The sequence below is a fragment of the Trachurus trachurus genome, assembly GCF_905171665.1.
Source record: "Trachurus trachurus genome assembly, chromosome: 13".
In the NCBI taxonomy this organism is placed as follows: domain Eukaryota; kingdom Metazoa; phylum Chordata; class Actinopteri; order Carangiformes; family Carangidae; genus Trachurus; species Trachurus trachurus.
In genome coordinates, this window is record NC_139892.1 from 35247948 (window position 1) to 35275313 (window position 27366).

At 42.6% G+C, this 27366-nt stretch overlaps 2 protein-coding genes across 2 annotated transcripts in view; one reads left to right on the top strand and one right to left on the bottom strand.

The window, feature by feature from the left end:
- rnf26 (ring finger protein 26) overlaps positions 1-27366 on the top strand; it is a gene marked incomplete at its 5' end in the record, with an annotated part of 86211 nt that overhangs the window by 15858 nt on the left and 42987 nt on the right. The gene's annotated exons all lie outside the window — the stretch shown is intronic.
- c1qtnf5 (C1q and TNF related 5) lies at positions 16-5571 on the bottom strand. Its single transcript, XM_083984306.1, has 3 exons — positions 5397-5571; positions 1583-1828; positions 16-781 (listed from the first exon to the last, which is right to left on the bottom strand). The coding sequence occupies exons 2-3, from the start codon at positions 1812-1814 to the stop codon at positions 261-263; spliced, it is 753 nt and encodes a 250-aa protein (XP_083840432.1). The 5' UTR covers positions 1815-1828; positions 5397-5571; the 3' UTR covers positions 16-260.

Sequence of the window (27366 nt, forward strand, 5' to 3'; positions counted from 1 at the left end):
TTTAAGTGAAAAGAGATTAGTTTTGACCAGAAATGAGACATTTTGACAAGAAATAAGACAAATATTCTTGGAAAGATTTTGAGTTTTTGCAGTGTACACAAATACAGCTGTCCCACGTCACAGCTGATTCACTTGTCATCACCCAGAACTTCTCAATTAGGAAACTAAAATAGGCGAAAAAAATAAAAAAATAAAAAAAAAGTTGTGGTTCATTTCCCACAGGAGGAATATGACTTTGGGTTTTGTACCATTAGCACATGTCATGCAAACACAGCAGAGTTTTTCCAGTATGAGTACACCAGGAAGCCGGTGAAGGTGCTGTCTGTCTTGGTGCTCGAGTAAAATCCATTGTACTCCGACAGGGCCATCTGGACCCACACCTGGTCGCCGGGGACCAGGTGGAGCAGAGAGCCTCCCGACAGAGACGCCGGCTTGGGCCAGTTTCCGTAGAACTGAAAAAAAGACGCCACCGTGTGTCCGTTCTTCATCAGGTCGAACTGCAGGCTGGCTCGGTACACGGTGGCGTGCACGGCGAAGTAGTAGACCCCCGGGACTTTGCAGGTGAAGCGCCCGGTCTCGGTGTTGTAGTCGCCCTGTTCGTTGAGTATGATCTTGTCGAAACGGACGGCGTCGCCCACGCTGAGGGGTAAAGTGAGGCCGTCCGATAGTTTGGCGCTGAAGGCCGATTTCGGAGACACGGCGCACTCTCCCGCCTGCCCCCTCTCCCCCTTCTCCCCCGAGTCGCCGCTGTCCCCGGCCAGGCCTCGCAGTCCTGTCTCACCTGGGGAGGAAGAGGAGCAGCAGGGACGTGAACATCCAGCTCTCATACACACACATACATACTCACCCAAAATTGAAATTTCATTTTCATTATCTACTCCCCCTCATGTGGACTAAGGGCTGGGAGAAGTTTCAGAGTCCTCCGTGGCTTCTCTGAGTTACAGGGGGTCTCGGCGTAGCAGTGCATGTCCATATAACGGTTGCAAATGGATACCAACTGTCTTCGTAACAAAAAGACACACCAAAAAACATCCAAATACCTCCATGCTGCTCGTATCTAATGTCCCTCTTGTATTGAAGCCCCGAAATGCGAAATTGTCCCGAAAAAAATTAAATAAGTCTATATTTCAAGCTTGTTTGTAGCGGAAGCTCCTCTTCCCGGCTCGTCAAATTTGGACGAACCAGGGTCTGTCCTCTTCCCAGTTCGTCCAAATTTGACGAACCGGGAAGAGGAGCTTCGAGAAGCTTCCACTACAAAACAAGCTTGAAATATAGACTTATTAAAAAAAATTCGGGACAATTTTGCATTTCGGGGCTTCAATACAAGACGGACATTAAATACGAGCAGCATGCAGGTATTTGGATGTTTTTTGGTGTGTCTTTTTGTTACGAAGACAGTTGGTATCCATTTGCAACCGTTATATGGACATGCACTGCTACGCCGAGACCCCCTGTAACTCAGAGAAGCCACGGAGGACTCTGAAACTTCTCCCAGCCCTTAGTCCACATGAGGGTGAGTAGACAATGAAAATTACATTTCAATTTTGGGTGAACTATCCCTTTAACAGATCAAATGGGGCACCTGGTTCTCCCCGGCTCCCCTTTTCTCCCTTCTCCCCGTGAGCGGCATCTCTCCCGTCCCTCCCGTCCCTCCCTGGCTGACCGGGACCGCCGTGGACCCCCGGAGAGCCCGGGATACCAGGGTGGCCGGTGCACAGACTGGGTGGGATCTTGTTGTCTTCCAACTGGTCGGAGAGGTGGACTTGTAGGATGAGGAGGGAGTGCAACAGGGGTAACAGACCGAGGGAGGCCATTGCAGTGTCAGGGGCTGAGAGAGGGGAAAAAAGAGAAAAATGTTGAGCATGTGTGGAAACATTATAGGTTACAAACAAGCCTGTGGCGGAGGAGGAGGAGGAGGAGCAGCAACGTTTGATCTGGACAGTACACACAGTAGGATGATAGAGATCTGATTAAACAAAACAGCACCACAAAAACCTCCATAAACATAAAGTCAAATCCATCCTGGTCAGATTACAAACACTGGAGGAGCACATATCAATTTTGAAACTGCGGCCCACATAAACACACTGAAACGAGTGTTTTACATTATAATCTAAGGGTTTACATTCTTCTTGTTGCAGTTTGACACGGTGACAGGGAGTGAGTCTACTGTACCAAATGAATTTAAAAGGGATAGTTCAACATTTTGGCAAATTGGCCCATTGCCATAATCCCTATAGTTTTAGCAGTAGGTTCGTTACCTTTATTTGTCGGCGTAAGCTATTTTTAGAACGGCGGAGCAGAGCCGTGAGCTGCTCAGAGCTACGCTACGGAGGCTCATGGGATTTCTTGGTTTCTCTCATCAAACTCTTCAAATACACAATCCAACAACTCCAAAATACTCTTGTGGACAAGTTGTGACCTGCACATTCACCACGCTATGAGATAATAATGGAATGGAATCAGCTGTTTTGCATGAATTTACCTCGAAAACAACTCCGTCTCATAACGTTCTGTTATTATCTCATAGTGTGGTGAATGTGCAGGTCACAACTTGTCCGCCAGAGCGTTGTGGAGTTGTTGGATTGTGTATTTGATTAGTTTGATGAGGGAAACGAAGAAATCCCATGAGCCTCCATAGCGTAGCTCTGAGCAGCTCACGGCTCTGCTCCGCCGATCTAAAGATAACTTGCACAGACAATTAAAGGTAACAAACCTCCTGCTATGACTATAGGGATTATGGACCAATTTGCCAAAAATGTTGAACTATCCCTTTAAGGCCTATCTTCTATATCTTCTGTTTAGAGTTTTTCCAATCCACTTTATTTATATAGCACATTTTAGAAACTAAAAGGTTACCAAAGTGCTGCACAACAGATATAAAACAGTAAAATACATAAAGTTAAAGTTAAAATACAGTAAATTAAAAGCATATAAAAGCACTAAGAAAAACATAAATTCAGATAAAACACTAAGAAATATAAAAATACAATAAAAGACAGAGACGACACAACTGTCATACTGTATTAAAAGCCAAGGAGTAAAGTGACAACAAACATTTTATCCCAAAAACTGCCTGTAAATATGGGCTGATTTTAAACAACACAGTAGGCTATCCCCTTAGGTCAACACTTTCATAAAATGAAACGGGTTTTAAAAAAATGCATAAATAATCCTGCATGGATTATTCATGCATTTTCTAACCAGAGGGAGAAAGGAGGAGAGAGCTTGTGTTTATTAACACAGGTGCAGTTTCTGGTTTCAACTTGGAGCGTCATGACACTGAGAACAGCACGCTCTGCGGCGAGGACGGCACGTGGAAGGAAGCGATGATGGGGGAAAAAAGGAGTGAGGAGAAAAAAAGACATAACAGAAGAGTCAACATCAACCAAGGAGGTGTTGCTCTTTCTTAGTGACCATGATGTTTCATGTTTATGACTACAGCCTTAAGGAATGAAGATTAACATTTCTCACATGTCAGATGGATGTGCGGATGCTGCCAGTTCAGGAGGCTGAGAGTAATAATAAGAAATACAAAATTCCCCCAGATGCTGATTAGGATTACTCATATACATAATACAATATTACCAGATGTTTCTTATAAAAGTGTGATGAGAGGCTGAATTCCAGACAGCCGACTCAGAGGTTACTCGCAGTCACACCTAAAAGCTTAAAGGTTCATCCTCATAGTCTCCTATGTGTCTCTGTCTCCTTGTGTTTCCTGTCCATGTGTGTGTGTGTGTGTGTGAGTGTGAACATGCATCCAGAGCCTCTGTCCTCATTTGACCCTATGTGGACAGACAGAGAGTTATCTGACTGTGCATTTCTGCTGCTGCTTGTGTCAAATCACTAAAAAAATTCCAAGTGTGTTTGTATTGCAGCACCCGTGTATTTTCCTGCAGGATTTTTTATTATTATTTTTTTTTTTGGTGGAGAGACACCAGCTCGTCTCCGATGTCTCCCCGGTGGGCAGTCAGGACAGGCGTCACAGGATCATAAAGCGAACTGATGAACTGAACAGGCTCGATCTAGCTCATGGTGTATACTGGGTGCTCTGTATGGTTGAGTAATGGAAGCTGTCTGAAGGTCTCCTAATTGTTACGAGAGGAGAGCTTACTGTATGTCCACAGCAGCTGTAGAAACAGAGAGGGAGAGAGAGAATATGGAGGGAGAGTTAAAAAACAGAAAGAAAGGAGAGAAGCAGGGAGAGAAAAGGAGGAGGAGACTTGCTTGCATGTCAGAATTCCTGGCAGAAGAGGAGAACAGACAAACAGAGGAGAGTCTGAACAGCTGTCTGCCTCAGTAGCCCTCAGATGATTAGAAACATGAAAGTCCACAAACACAGTGCAACAGAAGAGCCCAATGTTTATGGACCATGGACGTGTGAACCGCAGCGCTGACAGTGCAACTTCTCACACTTCATGTGGCAAACAGCTTATTGTTTTACATGCAGGCAAGTAACACTCTGGGGAGTTTAAAACACATGACCCTGTGCTTGTTGTTGATTAAAATCTAGTTGTTCTCGTTGTATATACGTATATAAAAACAGTTTTTGATGTTGATATATGGATAATATGTCTCTTGTGTTCTGTGCTATGTGTTACTATATGTGAACAGACATTTTCTCTTGTGTCCAGGACTGATTTCTCCCAAGGGAGACAATAAAGTAACTAAACTAAACTATTAAAAAGTTCATTTAAATCACTTGGCTGAACTTGGCTTTGGCTGAAAGATTTTGTCTCAGTTCAACTCCAGTTCAGTGACTTTGGAATCAGTTTAACTTTTATCTGAGGATATGAGTTAACAACAAACCCCAGCAGCCATTTGGAAATGTTTGGCCCATTGCCTTAAGACCAGCTGGAGTGCATCGATACTTATCTGCACTTACTGTAACTCTTTATCAGCTGTTCATGGCCAAGTTGCACAGCCTGGTATTGCTGAATAATAACAGCTATAGTTACAGATACAGACACAGTCTATACTGGACTCAGAAGCGATATCCTTCAATGCATTAAAACTCTGTTTGACCATGAATGCAACATTGAGAGTAAATCATTGAATTCAATAAGCCATAATGTGGCAGGGCCGTAAATCTGCAGTATATTGAGTATTGTTTTTTTACTTGTGATACTTTTTCCTCCTCCATTACCTGTTTATCATACAACCCAGACAGCCATATTTACACAATTCAAAGTGGACTTTAATGCAATTTATTTCTCACTTGATGTCTGACATCTACACTACACCTATGAAACACACCTCAGCCCTGCACCCTGCCATGTGCAGAGCTGAGGTGTGCCAGAGCGCACAGGGTCAGGGCATCGGAGAAGAGCGGCTTTGAGTCACAGTTGAGACAAGAAAACAGACAAAAACAACAAAAAGAAAAGCAAACTTACTGTTCTGATGTGGTGGAGGCTCTGGGAACTGCTGCTGCTGCTGCTGCTGCTGCTGCTGATGTTCGTGAGTGCCGAGGAGAATCCAGCTGAGGCTGTTCCTCCCAACCAGAGTGTCTGGCTGGGAAAAACTAAAAGGAAACGGTAATGAAATCCAATTAGAAAGTGGGGTGGGTGGGAGAGGAGGAACAGCGGGTGGAGGAGAGGAGAGAGAGAGCAGAGGAAAAATATTTGATGGTCATCCAGCAGAAATAAAAAGAGAAATATGACGAAAACAAAACAAAAAAAAAGAAGAGTGACAAGATCGGTGTGAAGGGAGGGATTTTGAAAGAAAAGGTTTGGGGCAGGCTGATGAATGGAGGAATGTTTGGGAGGTTACATAACACTGTTTGGGGGAAACTCTCCAAGACAGAACCGCAGAGAGTTCACAGGGCTGTGGTCAGAGAAAGGCAAAATGTCACCACAGAAAATGAGTTTTATTATTCAGAAAAGCTACAATTTCAAAAGGCAAATACAGACATCAGCTGACATCACATACACACACACACTAGGCACACATATTCGCTTTGTGACTTCCACTATCTGTCTCCAAGATGAGGCAATTTGCTGGATGCAGATACCATCTTCCTACTCATATCAGTCTTCCTCCAGAGCAAGTCCCTCTTTTTCTTTGTGATCCTTCAGTGGCAGCGTTGAGTCGATAAAGAAAAAGGCCATTTCATCGCTTTTCCGGGGGGGGGGGGGGGGAGCTTAAAGTTGAGCTGGAGACATTTTGCAGCTCCTCTTAGCTCAGGCCAGTGACAACATCATGTCACAGTTAGCAGTACCAGACGAACCAGCACCCTGCCAAAACTAAAGAGACCACAGTCCATCAAGTTAATCTGTGTGGGAAAAGAGAAAACAGAGAATAAGCAGAGTAAAGCCGTCACAAAAAGTGTTCTGTATGATACAGCAGTCTGCAGTCAGGTTCAACCACGGGGCAGATTTATTTTTATCATAGTTTGCTGTGGGGAAGTATTCACTGGAACAGGAGAGAGCACACAGACATATTAATACATTATGGAATAAAACTTTATTCATGTGTCAGATAATCATTGTTTGTGCCATGTGTGAGTGACAGATTTGTTGGTCATGTATGAGACGTTGTTGTACAAACCTCACATCCTCCTCATTCATCTACCTGATGAAAATTGATGTTTGAGCTGCTGAAACTTTGGATGGATGTGATCCAAACACTCATTGCTGTCTAATTTACCCATAATTCCAAGCACTATAGTCCGAGCATCTGAGCTAATCCATCTTAAAGTGAAGTAATTCACCTCCTTGTCTCGCTGCCTCCCCATTTCCTGTCTGTATCTCAACTGTCTGGTCAATTAAAGGCAAACAAGCCCCAAAAAATCCTTAAAAAAACGACTGACAACAGATGTGGAAACCACAAGTGAGAAGAGGATGTCTCTTCCTCTTGAAAAAAATTAGGAACCACACCAACCTCCTCCATCACTTTGACAGTTTCAAGTTGCACCCACTCACAGCTCTACACTCTTAGAAATAAAAGTGCTAAGTAGAACCATAGGGTTCTTCGGCTTGTCCTCATAGGAGACCCCTAGAACCTTTTATAAAGATTCCACCTGGAACCCTTTTGGAGGGTTCTACCTAGAACCCAACATTAAGGCAGAAGTAAGCGATCCGGTGGTTTTGGCTAACTTCTTGTCAGCCGATGGAGTTAGCAGTCCCCGTCCTCGTCCCTACGTCACCACATTCACGCGCATCCCTTGGCTGCACACACAGAGAGGACCGCCCCTTTATGCCGTTCTCTCTCCTCATTGGATAAAGGTTGTAGGATACAAGGAAAGTTTTTCCTCGGCTTACAGCAGAGCAGAGTGACTGACAGACCCGTGTTTCAGACCAAACACTCTATGTAAGTGATTGCTGTCGGAAGATATAACTATTTAAGACTTATATTAACACAAACATTCCGCTTACTTCTGCTTTAAGGGTTATACATAGAACCAGTGATGTCGTCAAGACCACCTAACACGAGACCGAGTTTAGGCCGAGACCAGATTATACCGAGACCGAGTCAAGACCAAGACCGTGGAGGGGCGAGACCAAGTCCAAGACCGAGACCAAAAAGAATAAACAGAAGCATTAGCATAGTCTATTTGTCATATTGAAAAATACATTCATTTCAAACAGCTTCTAGATGATCACACAATGTGTGAACAGTAATCACTGCTGATATGTCACACCTGTTTTGTATAGCAGGAAGACCATAGTGCAATCCATGGGGAAACCAGCTCTTAGCTCCCATAGCCAGCAGGATGGTCAGGTCCCAGGCCCAACACACAAAACCTTGCTCTTCCCCCTGGGGGACCAAGGTTCAATTCCAGGCATCAGCAAACCCCAATGCTACAGCCTGAAAGTCAGCATTACAGTGTGATTTATGCATCAGTTAACGCCAGAACAACCTCTGTCATCAAAGACCTCCCTCTATCACTGAACTTAGCAAGTGACAACTTGTGTGGCTTCACAACTTGACTTAGCCAGTCAGCAGGGTACAGCAGCATCCCATGGGAAGGCAAAGTATGAGGAGGAGACAAAGACAAAGAGTGGAATTGTGTGTACCACAATTATTTAATACTTTAATACTCAAATTGTTTGTCACTAGTCCACACAGCACTTCAGTAGGCATTAACATGGTCGATCTGCATCAACCAGGGCTTAAACTCATAACTTCAGAAACCAAAACTGTATCCCTATCACCTGACTTGTAGCAAACACAGTTCGGTAAGTTGTAGCTCACTTGGTAGAGCAGATGCCCCAAAACAGAGATTATAGTCCTTGCTACAGTGACCCAGGGTTCAATTCCACCTGGCTGCACTTTGCTGCAGGGTTTCCCGCAGCGCTTTCCTGTTAAGGCGGCCGCCTTAACAACAAAGAGCTGCCGCCTAAACTAACGTCTTAAAAAAATAAAAATGTAGCGATATTCACAGCACACACACGACGGTGACATTAACGCACGCTGCCACGTCTGCTCATAGCGCAGCAACAATGAAGCAGCGTTAGGCCGTCACTGAAACGCTCCGTGGAACCGAGACATGGCACGGCGCGCCCGGTGTAAAAGTTCTCAGAATCAGCCCCGGTGACCGCGGCGCTGACGATTGGGGGTGAGTCGCGAGCGTCATATGTCTTGGTAGAGCACGGCCGCTGCAGCGACCCTCCGACAGTCCCATCGCTGCGTGTCAACCCCCCCTCTCACTTTCTCTCCGCGTCCCCGTCTCTCTCCAGCTGCCCTTTCAAAATAAATGCATAAAAAGCCAGAGAAAAAAACAAAGTAGGGGAAACACTGCTTTGTTTTCTCTGTCTTTTTATGGTTTAGTAATTCTTTCATTGGTGTAGTAGCAGCGTTCAGTTACCACGAGCGTAGTTGTGACCTGTTGTGATCATAGATGGCATGGCATATGTTTTTTATGTAAGTCCCTTCGAAAAGTCCCATGACCAGCCAAACTCCTAAAAAAAGCGTGATTTATAGTTCATAACATGGTACTTTTGGCATATGGCACCAGGGCCGTTGCTAGGAATCCTGGGCCCCCTGAAAGTATACTAAAGTGGGCCCCTGCCCCCTGACTTTTCCACTTTTACGTATCTATTATCATTTCTTATTTAGCCTACTTTGTTTTGATGCTAATGCAGCATTACTATGAGTATTAGTCAGGGTCTTATGCAGAATAATTCAGTCATACAAAGATTAGACTACTGGGGTTTTTGTGGGCCCTACTGGGCGCTGGGCCCCTATAATGATCATCACCTTTCTCCCCTATACAACGGCCCTGTATGGCACTACAGGACCAGTTAAATATAAAACACAATTTTAATATACTGTATATAAGTAGGGGGTCCCCGCTCCATCTCTCCATCAGTTTGGGGGTCCTTGGCCTGGAAAACGTTGAAGACCCCTGCTCTACACACCACAGAGAAGCGCGCATGCATAACAGCAGCGCGCATGGTGAAAGCGAAACTTAATACGGCGCACCGACCCCCCCTCGCCAATCAATCGATCCGCTCGCGCACCCCCCCCCCCCCCCCCCCCCCCCCGCGAATAGGACAGACACCACCTTAACTAACACATTTTCTGGGGGAAACACTGTGCTGTGTATCATTATCTCCTGAAGAAGGGAGTAGTGTAACAGCTCCCTCTATTTAAAGTTTTTGAGTGGGGGTTTGAATCCCTGTCACAGCTAAAAGTCAACAATATTGGCTGATGAAGAGCTTGCTTTGGTTGTGAAAATAAATCGGTGGCAGAACATTTCAGTTATAGGACTGACATATTTAGTAAGTATAATAAGAAGGTGCATGTAAGATAATAGTATGGTGGACCTAACATCTCCCCATAATCAGGGTTCAAGTCCTGCTGTGTTTCTGTTTGATCAACAGGATCTGTAGAAGAATAGCTTTTTTATAGTATAGCCTATAACAAATGGATATGAAAAGTATTTGTAGCTGTAATCACAAGGAATGTTATTTTATATCATTATTAGTAGGCCTAAGTGATATCAGGAAGTATGTTCCTGGTGGCACAGGATCTTATAGGCCTACCCATACTTTCAACAATCCCTGAAGAATTCTTTCTTCCAAAAATGGCTCTTACTGGAACCCTTAGTGTTACTGTGGCAAGGTGATGAGGGCCTGGGCGGCTTTGAACCCCAGACTCCCAGGTAACAGTCATGAGCGCTAACCACTTGGCCAAAGGGACATCCCCTTGGCCAAGTGGCCAGGGTGCATGATCAATTGGAGGCATAGTGACAGGACCCTCAACTGTCACATTGAAAAACCCTAAGGGCCCAGCCCAAACCCTAAGGGTTTTTCAAGGGTTCTTGGTAACACTAAGGGTTCCAGTAAGAACCAACAAAACCCTTTCTTCATGAAAGGGTTTTTCAGAAGCAAATTGTTCCAGGTAGAACCCTTTTAGAACCCTTATCTCTAAGAGTGTAGACAGCATCCACCATCTCTGCAGCCAGTGCAGGTGATACTCAGCATAACAGCAGCTGCATCCATTCTGAGAAGCTTAAAGGTGTACAGAAAAGAAAATTGAATTTGAGCCCACTTTGGGTGATAAAATGAATGTGATAACTCATCTTTCAGACGATGTAGGCCAAACTTTGTGCAAAATTCTATTTTTGAGTAAATCCGGGATGAAAGTGTGTATTTTTTTTTTCGCATTGGATAATGCAGGCGCACGGATTATACGTCAGCCTGTACACGATTCACCAGCCACTGATATTGGATCCGTAATCCGTCATTCAAACGTCTGAGACACGCACACACACACGGAGCTCGGTCTCGCCCCAAGCTTTGAATATCCCGCCCGCTAGATAACGACCAATCAAATTCGTTTTCCTCACTCGGGTAAACTCGTGTTGCAGCTCGTGACAACTCGGCGCGACAAACAGGACAAACGGCCATTTCTGTACACCTTTAATAAACATGAGATGGGAACATTGGAAAGAGAGAGAGATATAACATATTTCTAGCTACTGCTACTGAGGTGACTGATCAGTAGTTTGGCTACTGCAGGATCTGACCCTGATGTAAGAGTTTGGCCTTAATTACCATGGTGATTTATCCTAGAAACCAGGCAAAAGTTCATTTGTATAGCCCGTTTGTCTCCAAGGGTTCCACACAGCATCATAACAACATCCTCTGCCCTTAGACCCTCACATCCACTGAGGACAAAATCCCAATAAAAAAACAAAAAACAAACAGAAGAAACCTCTGGACGAGGAGACTTGCAATAGATGTTGCACCATAGGCGTGTCCATGGCGCCTGCATTGCAAATGAGGTCTAGGTAAACTGTGTGGGGACCATGTGCAATAAACACGAGGTTAACATACAGTCTGCTTGTTGCTGTAACCCACTCCAGTTCCAGTTCCCTGCAGTGCACAGCGTCTATGAATCTCCTGCGTCATGACATGATAAGAAGCCATCAGTCGATCTATCTATCTATGATTTATCTGAACCTTACATCATCAGCTACGGTTTATTTGTGAGAAATTATGTAAACATGTTGTTTCACATCATACCACTTGCCAAGCAGTGATGTAGCCTAGTAGTGGATTAAATACAACACAGTAAATAATTTCAGCAAAACTATTCAATGACATGTTAGAGTCACACACTGGAATCATTAAAATGACACAATGTCTTGAGAAGACGGGCCCACTCCCCTTCTCTTTGTAAACAACACTATTTTCCTGTGACGTGCTGTGTCAGCAAAGCAAAGAGTGAAACCGCTCTGACTCAACATGTGGGTTCACTTAGTGTTTTAACAGTAAAACACTGGTTTTTATGGCATTGTGATGACTGGGAGTGGTGGGGGTGGGTGGGGGGCGAGCTCTTTGAAACCAACATCGACTTTCCTTTGAATTTGAGTCATCAGTGAGCTGAGACCTGAAGTGAGGCGCAGCAGAGGTACAGGACATGTTTTTAATTAGCAGCACCAGAATCAGCACATTCTGGGTCTGCTACACTAATTTCCTGTAAGGAGCCGTAAACTGCTGCTTATAGAGGATTTATTGTTCATTTGGACCACTTGGCAAAATGAGTGGTTTGTGTGAGCAGTGGGTGGTGAAGTTTGAAAAAAAAAAAAGGTTTGCTTAGCTAAAAAACAAGGCGGGCTGGGCTATGCTGCCCTACAGCGAAAGAAGGGGGGAACTCGACTCTTTTTTGTCAAAAATTAGATTTTGTCATTTTTGGGACATTAAAGGTCTGCTACATCATGTGGATAAATATCTTGACTCAACGTTATCTTATTTGGTACATATTTGTAGGTGGTTTTCAACTCCCAAAACTGCGGTGAAACAAGAGAACACCGTAGTTACCTTTTTCTCTCTGTGTAAAGAACACGCCCTACTGTACAACGGGCTACTACCATTTTACGAACCAATGGGAGTTAGCCCCTTTCTTGCGTTGTATGGCCAGCTTATATTTTGCCTCAATGCACAAGCAGACGGAGGTAACTCTGAAATAAGGGTAAAATGTTAAGTTTGAGTTAAATATTTTTACACACTATACTTGCAAAAGCAAGGATTTGACCAATTTTCAGAATCCTAAGTTAAATACAGTTGACTGGACAACAAAAATCCTTTAAACTCATTTTTCTCAGAACTGCACTGTGAGGAGTTACCACTTTCTTCTGTTATATGACTGTATGTGTTTCAAAAAAGTCTGAACAGACATACAGGAAATGTGATGAACTCACAAAGCTGTGAAAACAGATGTTGTGATTCTTAAAAAAAAGAAAGAAAGAAAAAAAGAAAAAAGACTTGCGTGACGACGCACTTATTTCCCAGAACATCTGCTCATGGTGGGGAAAAAAAGCTCACAACAATTGTTCTCAGAAGTAGCTGTCTCTACTGTAAATGTAACATTAACTAAATGAGTTACTTCTGTAGTGGTATTTTATAGAATAAAACAAAAGAAGATCAAGAACAGGTCAGCTCCACTCCACACTCCTGTGCCAGTACATTTCCACTGTGTGTGTGTGTGTGTGTGTGTGGGTCATTATCAAAATACGGTGATTTTCCGATTCAAAAAGGTTAAACATTTTAATTCAGTTTTCACAAATTGAATTTAATGGGAACTATTTATGAGCATTTTGACCATGTTACCAACTATAATGGACAACTAGAATATTTGTCTTTTTTTTGTTATTTATCATACGTATTTAGTTTTCTGTCATTGTTACCACACTTTAGATTGTATTTACAAGATCAATGAATGCAATAAAATGAAATCAAAAAACGCATATCACAACTACATGAAATAAAACAGTAATTTTTGGAATTAATTTCTAAATATTTAACATTATTACTCAATTTCTGTGATAATGTTTGAATCGAGTATATGTGAAATTGCAATGACTTAAGAAATAATAATAATATCTTAAAATTTGATGTCTGATGTTATATGACCTTCAAATTTTCTTGTAAAACACCAATGATGCAAATGTAACACCAATGACTTTACGGTGCGTTCACACCGGACGCGAGTAAAATATTCGCCTCGCTCTACTTGCTCGAGTTTGCCCGCTGGAATATTTGTTTTTACTCGCGGCATTCGCGCGAATATTTCGCTTGAGTTCAATATTTTAAACTCGAGCGCACGGGCGAATTTCGCGTTTTCGCTTCATTTGCACCGCGCCATTCGCGTCCATTCGCGTCTGTACATTGACTTTGTATGTAATCTTATCGCATGAAAAATTCGCCTCACGCCCGGTGTGAACATGCCGTTACACTGTTTGACAAATAATTTTTATTTATTCATTGTTAAATTCAAAGAAATGGCACTGTACAACACTGTATAACAATTAATTTCATTTCAATTTCAATTAATTTCATTTCAATTTCAATTAATTTCATGCATTTCAACTCAGTATGAATACAATTTAACTGTTCTCAGAATAGCTGATGTATATGGTAAAGATTTAAAGGGGAACTAAACCCCTCAGTTTTGGATGACGTGCTCTAAGCTTGAAATTCAAAAAATGCCTTGATTATGGGCGGGACTCCAGGAGCACTCTCCGATCCCCCCTCCCCCTCCCCTGCGCCCCATTCACACCCGCGAAATCACACAAAAGAGAAAAAAAAAGTAATAAACACACTGTCGCTACCCGATCCGCGACGCTACCGGATCCGTGACAGCCACGTACGGCAACTCCACTTGGACAAACTTAGTTGAATTGACTTAGGATCACTGCCCTATGTGCGTCGCCAGAGACGGTTTATCTTTTTATTTATTTTTTTAAATACTTTATTAGTAATGTAAATTGAGGGTTGGTTGTGGTGGTCTGGATCTTGATGCTCAGAAAACAGGAACACAGGCGGACTTTTAATGTTTACTGTCCTCTTTTCTCGCCGGCCTCATTACCATGACAACCACAAACAATCACAACTACCACAACACTCACTGAATAAACGAGTCTGCCGCGGCTGTCTTATGACGGACCTACGCGGTTTTTATTTTATTTTATTTTATTTTTTAATCATTTTCACAGTACCGTATTTTAAATTCACAGAACTTAAAGCATGTACGCAAATCGGGCAGTGCCCAAATGAAGTTTGTCCAAGTGGAATTGCCGTAGGCAGCTGTCCAAGATGGCGGCCGGTCTGCGCATGCGCAGACCAGTTTTGTCACGGATCCGGTAGCGTCGCAGATCGGGTAGCGACACACACATCGACACTTCTGCTAGCGCAAACGAGCTACTAACGAGCGACTCTAACAGCACTAGTAGCGCGGACACTACTAGGAGAGGACTCCAGAGCCGTGACACAGTGCATCTACAGCTGATCCGCCGGCTCGTTAGCTCGTTAACGGCTCGTTAGCGGCGGCCGCACTAACGATTCCGTTCAGGCAGCTGTTAGCAGCCGTTAGCCGCAGCAGAGCAGCTAGAGTGCCTAGCAACCGTTAGCGGCAGGCAGCAGCCGGTGCTGATTGGTCGGGGAGCTGGTGGCCGGTGACGAAAGCTGCCTGTCGCTACCCGATCCGCGACGCTACCGGATCCGTGACAGCCACGTACGGCAACTCCACTTGGACAAACTTAGTTGAATTGACTTAGGATCACTGCCCTATGTGCGTCGCCACAGACGGTTTATCTTTTTATTTATTTTTTTAAATACTTTATTAGTAATGTAAATTGAGGGTTGGTTGTGGTGGTCTGGATCTTGATGCTCAGAAAACAGGAACACAGGCGACTTTTAATGTTTACTGTCCTCTTTTCTCGCCGGCCTCATCACCATGACAACCACAAACAATCACAACTACCACAACACTCACTGAATAAACGAGTCTGCCGCGGCTGTCTTATGACGGACCTACGCGGTTTTTATTTTATTTTATTTTATTTTTTAATCATTTTCACAGTACCGTATTTTAAATTCACAGAACTTAAAGCATGTACGCAAATCGGGCAGTGCCCAAATGAAGTTTGTCCAAGTGGAGTTGCCGTAGGCAGCTGTCCAAGATGGCGGCCGGTCTGCGCATGCGCAGACCAGTTTTGTCACGGATCCGGTAGCGTCGCAGATCGGGTAGCGACACTGCCTCCAAAACGTCATCTGCCTCCATCTCAGCCAATAGAAAAATTCGATTGTAATAGCCGTGTTTCAACCCATAGAGGGCAGTCACTCTACATTTTTACTACAAAATACACCAAATTGAAATATTTTGACTAAAATGTCAAAAGTTGGACCAGAATCAACTGACAACACTACCTTATACCCAAATATATTTGTTTTCAGCAGAAAAAAGTGGTTTGGGGGTTTAGTTCCTCTTTAAAAAAAAAAAAAAAAAAAAAAAAGATCAGAAAACAGGCAAAGATAGGCCTGAATGACTTACAGTCATCTCACACAAAAAAAAAAAAAAGCCATTGACCTGACATTTTTATAACATTAAAACAGTGAACAACTTCCAATTTAAAACAGTCTTTAAAATTCCATAACATGGAGTAAACAGGCATAATGATAGAACATCATAAACTTCAAGAGCTATTTCATCTATCTCTGTTATTAGTGCTAAACGAGGGCCAACAAACCAGGCACTGGACTCTATAGCTGTAAATTCATCTTTGTCATGGAGGCTTGTTGTTGATTTTTGATGTTTTCTTTTTGTAGTGTTACATGCGAGTTTCTAAATATCTCCACGTTATGGGATCGATCTCAACAGATCTCCGGTCGACAGGGCGAGGTTCAGGGATGAAACACACTCACTCTGGCTGTCATCATACCAACTAACATAACATCTTCCCTTGGGCCGGGCCAGTAAAACTTGTTGATGCCATTCCTGTGCATGCACTTTACTTTGATGTTGTGCTCGTCAACATCCAGAATTACCCCAGGGTAGAGGTCTTCATCATAACTGAGTACACACACCACTGACTCCAGTGATCGTTTCCAATTGCATCAGGTCGGGACGGCACTGAGGCATTACTCTTTTCAACTGTGTTCTCCTCCATCATAAAGGTAGCTTCCTGAATTCCTCATACAGGGACAGTCCCAAACTCCTTTTGCTAGCTGACAAAAGCAACTGATGTCCTTGTATTTGACTCTTCCAGGTGTGGTGGGAATCACTTGGTGAACATTCATTGTCCCTTTAATAGGGAGGAGAGGGACATTATGCTGGCCTCCCTCTTGTGCCGAAGTGGTTATCCAGCTAGCCCAAACAATCGAGAATCCCCAGAAAAAGACTCATAGACCGAACTGTGGCGTTGTCACTGATTTTTACTGAAGATGTCACGAATGTGAAACTGTAATACAATCCAAAGATACAAGTTTTGTAAATGAAGTTACACAAGCAGAATAATCATGGTAATAAATGAGGTAAGTACAGACAATATTGATATGCACAAAAAGAGAAAACGCCTCGAATGAATCAAAACAGCATCTAAGCTACGTGGCTAAATTATGCATCATACATGGCTGAATTATTACAATGTACAAAATGAAAATGATATTGGAAATTATTGTAACACACAATCTTCATTTATGAACTTATGAAACATAAAAACTTACAGATATGGTCTTCTGTGGCTTCAATACCAAAGTAAAGTCTTCCCACAGCTCAACAGACAAAGAAAATGGTCTCCAGCACCAGCCATGTGCTCTCCTTCTCTCAAAACTGAAAGTGAAACTTAACTAAATGGGAGTTAAGACTGCATTTACTCTTGTTTCCACAGGGGGCAGTATAGCATTAAACAGCTTGGCATTCAGAGGCCATGACAGACATTTTCCATGTTCCAGCTTTTTTTCACCTTGCTGTAGAATGCCTCTGTATCTTCAATATCTTGACCCTGCCTGGCCAAGGTATCAGCTTGTGTTTTAAAGGAGCCCCCTATGCCATCAGGGGCTCCGTTACCATGACTAGCTTCAAAAAAGCTCCAGGTCACATTATCAAAGCCTTTAAGTGACGGCTCTGTAGACAGGAGGGAAAAATCCCCTTCTGTCTGTATTGTGTGGTAGGACCGTCACTGAAAAAGTGCAGATTTGTCACTGCTGGATGCTGTGCTTTTATCATATCTAGCAGGGGAGAGCGGGGCACGTTGGTCCGAGGGGCACGTTGGCACAGGGCTACTTCGAGGTGATCCGCTGTAGCAATAAGGACGTATTTTGGTGAGCACACCCTCTGCGTGAATTCCGGCATCCCCTGAAGTAGGCGGGAGCCTCCATTCATCCGTTCACTTTTTATTCAAGATTCGTGGTTTGAAGCTCATGTAAATTGAAATTTTGACGTGAAGTAATTTTCTATTTCTACCTTTTGTATACATGTCACAAAAATCAAACATATATCATTTTAGTCAGTATTATAATGCTTACAAGATAGGATAGTTGCAATGTTTCGTGCTACATAGCGCTGAGTGACAGCTAGGTATGCTTGCAGTCATGGGTGGGGCACGTTGGGCCCCTGCGTCCCAACGTGCCCCACCAACTTGCATGAATGAGTTTTTAAATAGACCTATATGAGTTAATATGTTAAATATGTTGTTAACTAATATGTTAAATAGTATGTTAAGTAAAACATATGAAGATCAAGCCCAATGTCATTGAATAAGCTTGTAGCCTTTTCAAATAGAAGACCTATGAGTTAATGCACACAAATATACAGTTAAAATACAGGTAATATACACAAAAATATGCTAAATATGTTATTGTATTCATATGAATTCAATAATTCATGGGTTATTACGTTTTTTTCTTTGACATTTTCTTTTTTTTTTTAAATAATGGTTCATGTATTTGCAAATGAAAATATAATTTTGAGATGTTGAATGGACAATTGTACTTTTCGTTCGTCATTTAGGCTACATGTTACATTTTACTTCGTGGTCCTGTGGATATCTTTAAAATAACAAATATATCATAAATAATATATGCAGTTGTGAAGATTACACACAAAATGTTTCTGTAAAAAATTAAATGTTGTTTGCAACCATTTTTAAGGTAGGCTAATTTACAACACTGTCCTAACGTGCCCCGCTCTCCCCCACTTAAAGGAGAATTCCGGTCATTTTTGACCCCTAAATCGTTGTCCTGATCGATGGTCACCCAGTGTTGGGGGGAGCAAAAAATGCAACTAAAATTGATGCAGGCAAACCAGAGTTACACCATGGCTACCCGGCGCTAGCGACAACGCTAAAATATGAGGGCAATTTTTTGGAAAGACATTACTAAGCGATCGCAGAGCGCCTTCTCCCCGCCACAGAAACAAACACTTTTTCCTTGTTGTGATGATTTCTTTACAAAAATAAATGGTCGGAGATATTTTGGACATCACCACTGCACTGCTCCACCGTTTATTTTTGTAAAGAAATCATCACAACAAGGAAAAAGTGTTTGTTTCTGTGGCGGCCGGGGAGAAGGCGCTCTGCGATCAGATAGTAATGTCTTTCCAGGATGTTTCAGAGTTCGGCTATCTGAGGTGAGCGACTACATGCAAAAACACAAAGTTTACGCTGTTTATACCGGTTTATACTGTACAGTCTATGAGTTCAGTGGTGTGTCATAAGGATTCGAGTCATGTACCAGAGATATTTGATTGTTTTTCGAGTGTTTGTTGTGGTTGAAAAAATTGCCCTCACGGTGCGTTCACACTGGGCGCGAGTAAAATATTCGCCTCGCTCTACTCGCTCGAGTTTGCCCGCTGGAATATTTGGTTTTACTCGCGGCATTCGCGCGAATATTTTGAACTCGAGCGAACGGGCGAATTTCGCGTTTACGCTTCATTCGCGTCGCGTCATTCGCGCCGCGCCATTCGCGTCGCTGGCACAAATTCGCGTACATTCGCGTACATTGACTTTGTATGTAATCTGGTTGCGCGAAAAATTCGCCTCGCGCCCGGTGTGAACACGCCGTCATACTTTAGCGTTGTGGCTATCCCTAGCGCCGTCTAGCCATGGTAACTCCTGTTTGCCTGCATCAATTTTAGTCGCGTTTTTTGCTCCCCCCAACACTGGGTGACCATCAGGACAACGATTTAGGGGTCAAAAATGACCGGAATTCTCCTTTAAGTGGGCCCATATGGCTTCTGCTGGGGATACAGAGCAAAAGGGGACTGGGTTTTGACCCTCAATATACAGGACACCTGTATGAAGAGAAACCTGTGTATGGGATCCTCCAAAATGCACAGACTGGATCTCATTAGCAAATTTGCAATTGTAATTCTCGCTGAAATCCACATGAATGAGACAGTCTTTCTCTCTGTCTGGTCCTCGTTAAGACTCGTGCAGCTGAGTTCTGCAGTAGCTGGAGTGGAGCGATGGTTTTCTTAGAGAGACCAGAGAGAAGAGCGTTGCAGTAGTCAATTCTACAAGTGATAAAAGCATGCATTAACAGGGATGCAAACGGGTCAGGACCATAGGTCAGGACCAAAAAAGAGAGGAATTGTCTGGCGGGGGGGCTCACCATTAACAATATCACAGAAAGGTCAATTTCCAGTAGTTCAACCCCAACCAAGTATTGAGTGCATATAGATGGACAGTTTTCAGAAGGCCAACATTTCTATATTAAAAATGCTTTAAAAAAATAAAAACCATTGCAATATTTCAATTTTGGAGATACTGATTTTTAGGTCTTCACTGAATGTTAGTCATAATTATTACTATTAAAATAAACTGAAGAAATAAAGACATGGGATTTAACATCCCATTCAGTGTGTAATGGACATATAGGCCTATATAATGTGTTAGTTTCACTTTAATTGAACACATTCTACATCGCGGAGGCGACGTCTCTCCTTCACCTCTGAAACGGGGCAGAGCTCCGTGGGAGACACCTGCCTGACACAGCAACGGACATGCACGGGGGGGAAAACGGCAGCGCCGTCGCACCGAACGCACGCGGATACGCGCCGCTTTGGGTAACGAGCGTGCACGTCGCGTCTACATTGGAGGTGAATAGGAAGGCTGTTACCAGTATAATCAGAGACAACCATGAATGAGTTGTCGCACACACTGAGGTGAGCAGCAGAGCGGCCGCACCGTGACCACGGTCCGCTCCAGCTGCCTGGTGTCCCCATTGCGCACCACGCGTCTTTTCAGTCACTTGTCCAAGTTCTCCTTTACTGTTTTTTTTTCGAGACAACACTCATTATCTCTCTCTCTTTTACCGGCGGTGTCAGCTGATGTGCACATCTGCAGCAACCCAAACAAATGCACATGTTACTGTTGACTGGCTCTATTCCAGCCACATGATTGGTTCGGCGCGGTGGAAATCTCATTATCATTGGTTTTTGTATTGTCTGCCAAAACATGAATGAATGAAACCTATTGACCAAGTCTCATATTTCTATCGAGGAAAAGTTATTTCACAATTTATAGACACAACACCGACAAGCACTGAGAGCCGCATGTTGCAGTGACGTTATATAGGCTATAAAAAAAAATCCGCAAATAATAAACCGACGAAAAGGTGCAACTTTCCACTTAACTGCTTGTCGATGTATTATTTGCGGGGGCTTTCGGGGGATCTGGTGACGGTGGAGGATCTGGGACTGATTGACTGTGGACCACCACCAGTCTGATCAGGTCCATCACAGCACAGCAGCTGCAGCACTGCCCCGCTGTCACATGACGCATATCAGCGCAATCTGTTTACATTAAACCGACATCAGGAGAATAATGAGAATTATGATTAAAATATATATATATTTGTTTCGAATTTTGGCCCCTGGATCATGATTGTTTTGGGCGCATTCTTGGTAAAAAAAAAAAATCCTCTAAAAAAAAAAAGGCAGTTGGGATGCATAATCCCACCGAGCATTTTCCGGTCTAAAAGACGTCTAATAGACGTCTAAATGGTCCCTAGACGTCTAGGCTAAAATCGGTCTACCACTGGTATAAAAGTGAAAGTTTTTTAGACGTCTAAGTTTATACTAGCCGTCTAATAGACGTCTAATAGACGTCTAAAAGACGACTACGTCTAGACATCTGGTCTAATCATAGACGTTTAAATAACCGCTAATATATGTCTATTTATAGACGTCTAAATTTAGACGTTTGCCAGACGTCTATTTTTATACCAAATGTATACGTCTCGTCTAATCTTAGACGTTTAAATAACTGCTAATGAACGTCTATTTATAGACTAATTTTAGACGTTTACTTTTATACCATATTTAAAGCCCATTACAAAATCTAGACATCATTAAACATACTATTATATGGATATTCTAATAAATCTAGATATTTAAGTCATGTAATTACAATCTATCAAATTATTAACAAGAACCCTATATTAAAAAGGACATTAAAGTTGTCAAAATGCATCATGACCAAATTTAACCTGTGATCCTTACCTTGATGTAGTTGCAGTATGTTATGACAATCTATTCACATTATGTGTTTTTTTGGTCTTTTAAATAGGTTTCAGTAACACTAATGTCATGCTTATTTTACCACTGGATATAAATATATCTCTTGATGGGAACATTAACCAAACTATCCTACTGTAATCTCAATCAACCTACATTTTTAAAACAAATTCCAACCATCACAAACATATGAAAGTGCAATATAAATATTTTTAATTCCTTTACAAAACAGAAAATACAAAACATGGAGGGAGGGAACAAGTGGATCAAGAAGAAGGAAGAAGGAAGGATGAAGGGAAGGAAGGAAAGAACCAAGGATGGAGGAAGTGAACAGATTGGGTCAATTTGAGTCAGAACAGAACAGGAGGGTTAAAAACATTAGAAATTTGAAAAGAACACCCTTCAACTGTGAACAAAAAGACAAACAACTACACACTCTTGTAGCCCCCTCCACCGCTGCGAGCTGGGGCCTGCTTAAAATGTAGCCCCGTTGCTGAGGCAATGAGGTCATCTGTGGCATCCTTAAAGGACTTTCGTACAGCTTCTGCAAACAAAGCAATAAAATAAATGAAGAGAAATTGCAAGTGTGGTTGCCCATTGTTTTACGTGATGTCACAGAGATACTATCCAATAACAAAAGGTAGATGGTTTCAAAGGACTTGACTCAATGGGCATTGGTCACCACCCATTTGAGACTTGGGGCTCTAGTTTCATAAACCAGGCGCAGTCGCGCCAACGGGGTGTGTCTAGGAGCACTTTACAAGTTTGGTGCACGGCGCAGCTCGGCACAGGCACTCCTCCCGTCCCTCTACTCCTACCGGCGCAAATGGCAAAGGAGAGGGTGCGAGTCCGTTCTTCACCAATCAAATGAGCTCCTCTCCTCACCTTTAAATGCGCCACGAGTGATGCGCACTGCAATTTTGTCATTTCGACATGGACGAGACTAGATGGAGCCAGTGGCGGAGCATATCAGATATAAACAAGTGCAATCAGTTGTCAGAGAGAGAGCAGCCTCGTTTGGTGATAAGAAGAACAAGTTCTCTAGTGTAGGACATGAGGAGAAAAAATATGCCCCCCCCCCTCCCTCACCGTGCGATTGGGGAAAGGAAAAAAAAACTCCCTAGTCGACACGGCAGCTCTACGTCGCGCACAACCACAACAACAGCTACAACTTCCTCCTACAAATGCACGACGGAGTACGTGCAGACCGCAGTGGACGACTCCTCAGTCCATGAGTTTCATGTCTCAGACCAGATCATGTAAATCCAACTGCAGAAATATCCGGGGGACGGGAGCGTCGCCGTAACTGTAGTAACTCACACACACAGACGCATACACATGTCTGGAGAGGAGCAGCCTCTCTGTTTTCCAAAACTACAGAGTGGCCCGCGTTAATGTGCCGTTAAAATCATTTTTGTGTCAACACGTTAATAACGCTGAGAGGACAGCTGAAGAAAGACACAGGGGCGTGGAGAGAAGTGTTCTACCGAGCGATTCAGTGACTGTAAGCAGCCTAACACTGCTACATTACAATTTTCTATTGAATTTTTGCGATTCGGAGTTTGGTTTTCCGCGTTCCGAGTGCAATTAAACGCAGCAAGCGCCGGGCCGGCTTGGATCATAACATAGACAAATTCTGCATTTGCCCCACGGACACTACACTGTTTGCTATTTTCTTTGTAAATTTATTTATGGCTCCCCCGACCAATCTTTTGCATATTTCAGCTTATTTTATGCTATTACTGCTGTATTTGCGATAATGCTCCTTTAAACCCCTGTAACCACTGTGCACAGATCACATCAACATAAAAAAAATAGTAATGGGGATGAAACCAGAAGTAGCTGTGCGTAAAGGACGCATCGCAGAGCGTCTCTCTCTCTTTTTTTCCGGAGATGAGCAATGCCGAATATATATATTCACTCTCTGATGCTGTTTGTGGTTGGCTGAGAGAGATGTTAACTTGTTATTTTGCATCACGTTTTAATCTGTGTTAAATCAGGCAGGTTGAGTTCCATTACACATGCCAACTGCCTTTGATCTGACATCAGATGTGACGGGACAATCTATATAGATATAGATGTATGTGCTGATTAAGATGATTGCATTGAATAGTGACAATTGCAATTGCATTAAAATGTGCCTGAATCTGTGGAAACCTGCCTGTGAGGTCTTGGTGACGTGTGCACTCTGCGCCTGTCAGCCAAACTACCACTGCACTGCCTTGCGCCGAGAGTAGACCTGGTTTTAGTTGGCAAACATTCAGCGCACCGTCGGCGCTGCTCTTTGGCACGAAACTGTCACTGCGCCAAGCTGAATGTGACTCCTCCCCCTGCTGCGCCGCCACACCCATCTCTGCACACCTCTGTCTACCAAACTGCAAACTAAGCGCGTGCTGCACTGCGCTGGACAAAACTTGCACTGCGCAGTAAGTCTGTAAAGATTAATAAATTAATAAATAAAGCCTGACTATAACTGTATTATGGTTCCCTTTCATGAAACAACACCAATTAAGTTTCATAATTGTCAGTATTACAGAGATTACCTAGTACAGTCCAGACACATTGTTGTTTGTTAATGTCATGTCAGTCACACATGTTTAACATGAAGCAATTTCCAAATAACTAGCAGACAGTTTTTCTATTTACCTGTGACCACAGAGTAGAAGGCAGTCTGTGTGAAGGCCCTCTTCTTTTGCTTCCCACCTCCAACATATTAAATTGTGTCATGATGCTGTTCATGAAGAGTCTGCAACAGATAAAAAATGAAGACAATTGTTAACAGTAAACTTATATAACTTGTAACTTGTAACCACCCACTATTAGCCTATGTTGTCTGTTCTACAGATATTAAACTTCTATGTGTAATCATACCTGTCCATGATTTTGTTCATGCAGGTCTTCAAATCCTTTCCTCCAATATGAGACAGCTTTGCAATCTGTATGATATTACAAATTATCAACATTGTGAAAAACATGGAATTACTTAAGGAAACGCTTTTCAAAGTTGAATTCAGGGACTCTGTTCCTTTAGGTAAGGAAAATGTGACCCTTACAAGTCTGTAACTGGGAGTTTATGAAATCAAATAGACACTGGAAATAGTGCTGCTAGCTATATTTTAATCAATTTTGGGCTTATATTTTCAGGTAGTAAGTATTATGCATCATATGACTCAAGAAAATCTGCTATTGCATGTGCTACTAATGTGCTACTGTGTAAAGTCTCATTTAAACCTTACTTTTGGCTGAGCATGCCATATTTCACAAACAAACAAATCGTTTTTGCAATGATGCTTGTACTAGCAGGCAAGCCATAGCTAGCGAGCTAGCAGGGCAGGCCAGCCATAGCTAGCATATCAAGCATATCGTCGGCATTTTGCAAACGGATTGATGACAATTAAATGAACAAACATTGCAGGAAAAAGCAGCATTTCAATAACGTAACCTTGACCACTCACCTATAGGAAGCTCTTCTTCTTTTCGCACACTCTTCTCCGCTCCCGACCGGTGTCGTGCATGGATGTGGTGTAGTGCTAGAAGCATAGACGGCCAGAAGTCGTTTTTGAACTTCCCGAAACTGATTTCCGGTCCACAAGACAACTTCCAGCGTGTTGCTGCCTCCTAGTGGGGAGGGGAGGGATCATAGAGGGATCTGCTGACAGTATCTCCATATCCATATCCTACTGTCCTGATCGCCTATAGTGCAAATTGCCATTTTATTTTACTGTTCACCAATAATTATTTTTTCAAAGGAATTATTTGCATTAATGCTCAATAAACTTAATTGCAAACTGCCTATATCTATATAGGTTAATAGTGATATCTAAATATTTCTAAACATGGTTGGCATAATCTTATGCTTAAAAAAGAAAGCATAAGATGTAAACATAACATAAACAACATAAAAAAAATAAAGATAACTTAATAGTTTAAACCTGGTCTAAATCTAGATGCTGATTAAACGTCTAAATTAAGGCTAAATCTAAACTTCACTGTATATTGATCAATGGTCATTCAGATGATTTTAGTACAATATCTGGACACCATTGTGCAACTTACAGTTATTTCTTTGGTCAGTATTCATTATTTAATGTATTTAATTCAATCGTCTAGATTTGGTCTAAAAATAGACGTTGATATGAGGTCTTGATTTAGACGTCTAAATCGAGTCTAAATCTAAACTACACTGTACATTGATCAATGACTGCTGTAAATGTTTTAATCCAACATTTGGCCATCATTTATACAAGTTACAGTTACTTTTTGGACGGTATTCATCATTTAGTGCAATCATCTAGATTTGGTCTAAAAATAGACGTTGATATGAGGTCTTGATTTAGACGTCTAAATAGAGTCTAAATCTAAACTACACTGCACTTTGATCAATGACTGTTATAAATGTTTTAATCCAGCATTTGGCCATCATTTATACAATTTACAGTTGTTTTCTTTGGTCAGTATTCATTATACAATTCAATTGTCTAGATTTGGTCTAAAAATAGACGTTTAAATGAGGTCTTGATTTAGACGTCTAAATCGAGTCTAAATCTAAACTACACTGCACTTTGATCAATGACTGTTATAAATGTTTTAATCCAACATTTGGCCATCATTAATACAATTTACAGTTACTTTTTGGACGGTATTCATCATTTAGTGCAATCATCTAGATTTGGTCTATAAATAGACGTTGATATGAGGTCTTGATTTAGACGTCTAAATCGAGTCTAAATCTAAACTACACTGTACATTGATAAATGACTGTTAAAAATGTATTAATCCAACATTTGGCCATCATTTATACAACTTACAGTTGTTTTTTTATTTAATATTTAATGATTAGTGGATTAAATTCTATCGTCTAGGTTTGGGCTAAAATATAGACCGATTATAGACGGGCGAATGTTGGTCTAAACTTAGACTAGACGTCTAATAGACGTCTAATGCTCAGTGGGATGTGTCTCATAACAGTATACTGTGCGTCACGTTATCGCCCCCTCCCCCCCCTCTGTACTGAGCTGGCCGGTACTGGGTATAGCGTCCTGCTGATCACCGCGCTGAGGCACCGGCCGGTCTGAGCTGCGTTCATGTGCCGACTTTAAAACTCTCCAGTCAGTGACCTGGTGGCGGCTGTTTTGGGTCGTCAGCATTTCATCCACGCAGCGACCGTCCACGGCTTAGTGGTGTTTTATTCTAGGGGTCGGTGGTGTTTTATTCTAGGGGTCGGTGGCGGCTGTGAGACAGCAGCGGCTCCACGGTGAGGGGGGGGCAGCTTCTGCTCACCTGACTCTGTGCAGCTTCTTCATTAAATCCAAACAAACAGTCCGACACAGCGACGCGCTGCTCAGTCTCTGTAGCTCATCAGCCCGGAACTCGCCTCATGGACCAGAAGCGACGGCGGCGTTTGGCCTCAGTGTCTCGGACTTGCAGAGCAGCTACAGCAGCGTTGTGACCTCAACCATGGTTGGTGAGAGCAGAAATGTTGTTGTAGGCCTGTGCATATTCTCATTTGTCCAGGTCATAGTATTTAAAAGGAGGTTAAATCGAAAGCAACTGGACTTATACTGAGTCTCCACACCAGATAGTTGGACCAGTCCCAGCCTGGTCAGATGCTACATGAAC

What these genes read in the sequence shown, in the direction of transcription:
- c1qtnf5 (XM_083984306.1), bottom strand. Translation starts at nt 1,814, where the DNA reads ATGGCCTCCCTCGGTCTGTTACCCCTGTTGCACTCCCTCCTCATCCTA. An exon ending in GGGGAGCCGGGGAGAACCAG is followed by an intron (nt 782 to 1,582) that starts GTGCCCCATTTG and finishes CTTCCTCCCCAG; the next exon opens with GTGAGACAGGACTGCGAGGC.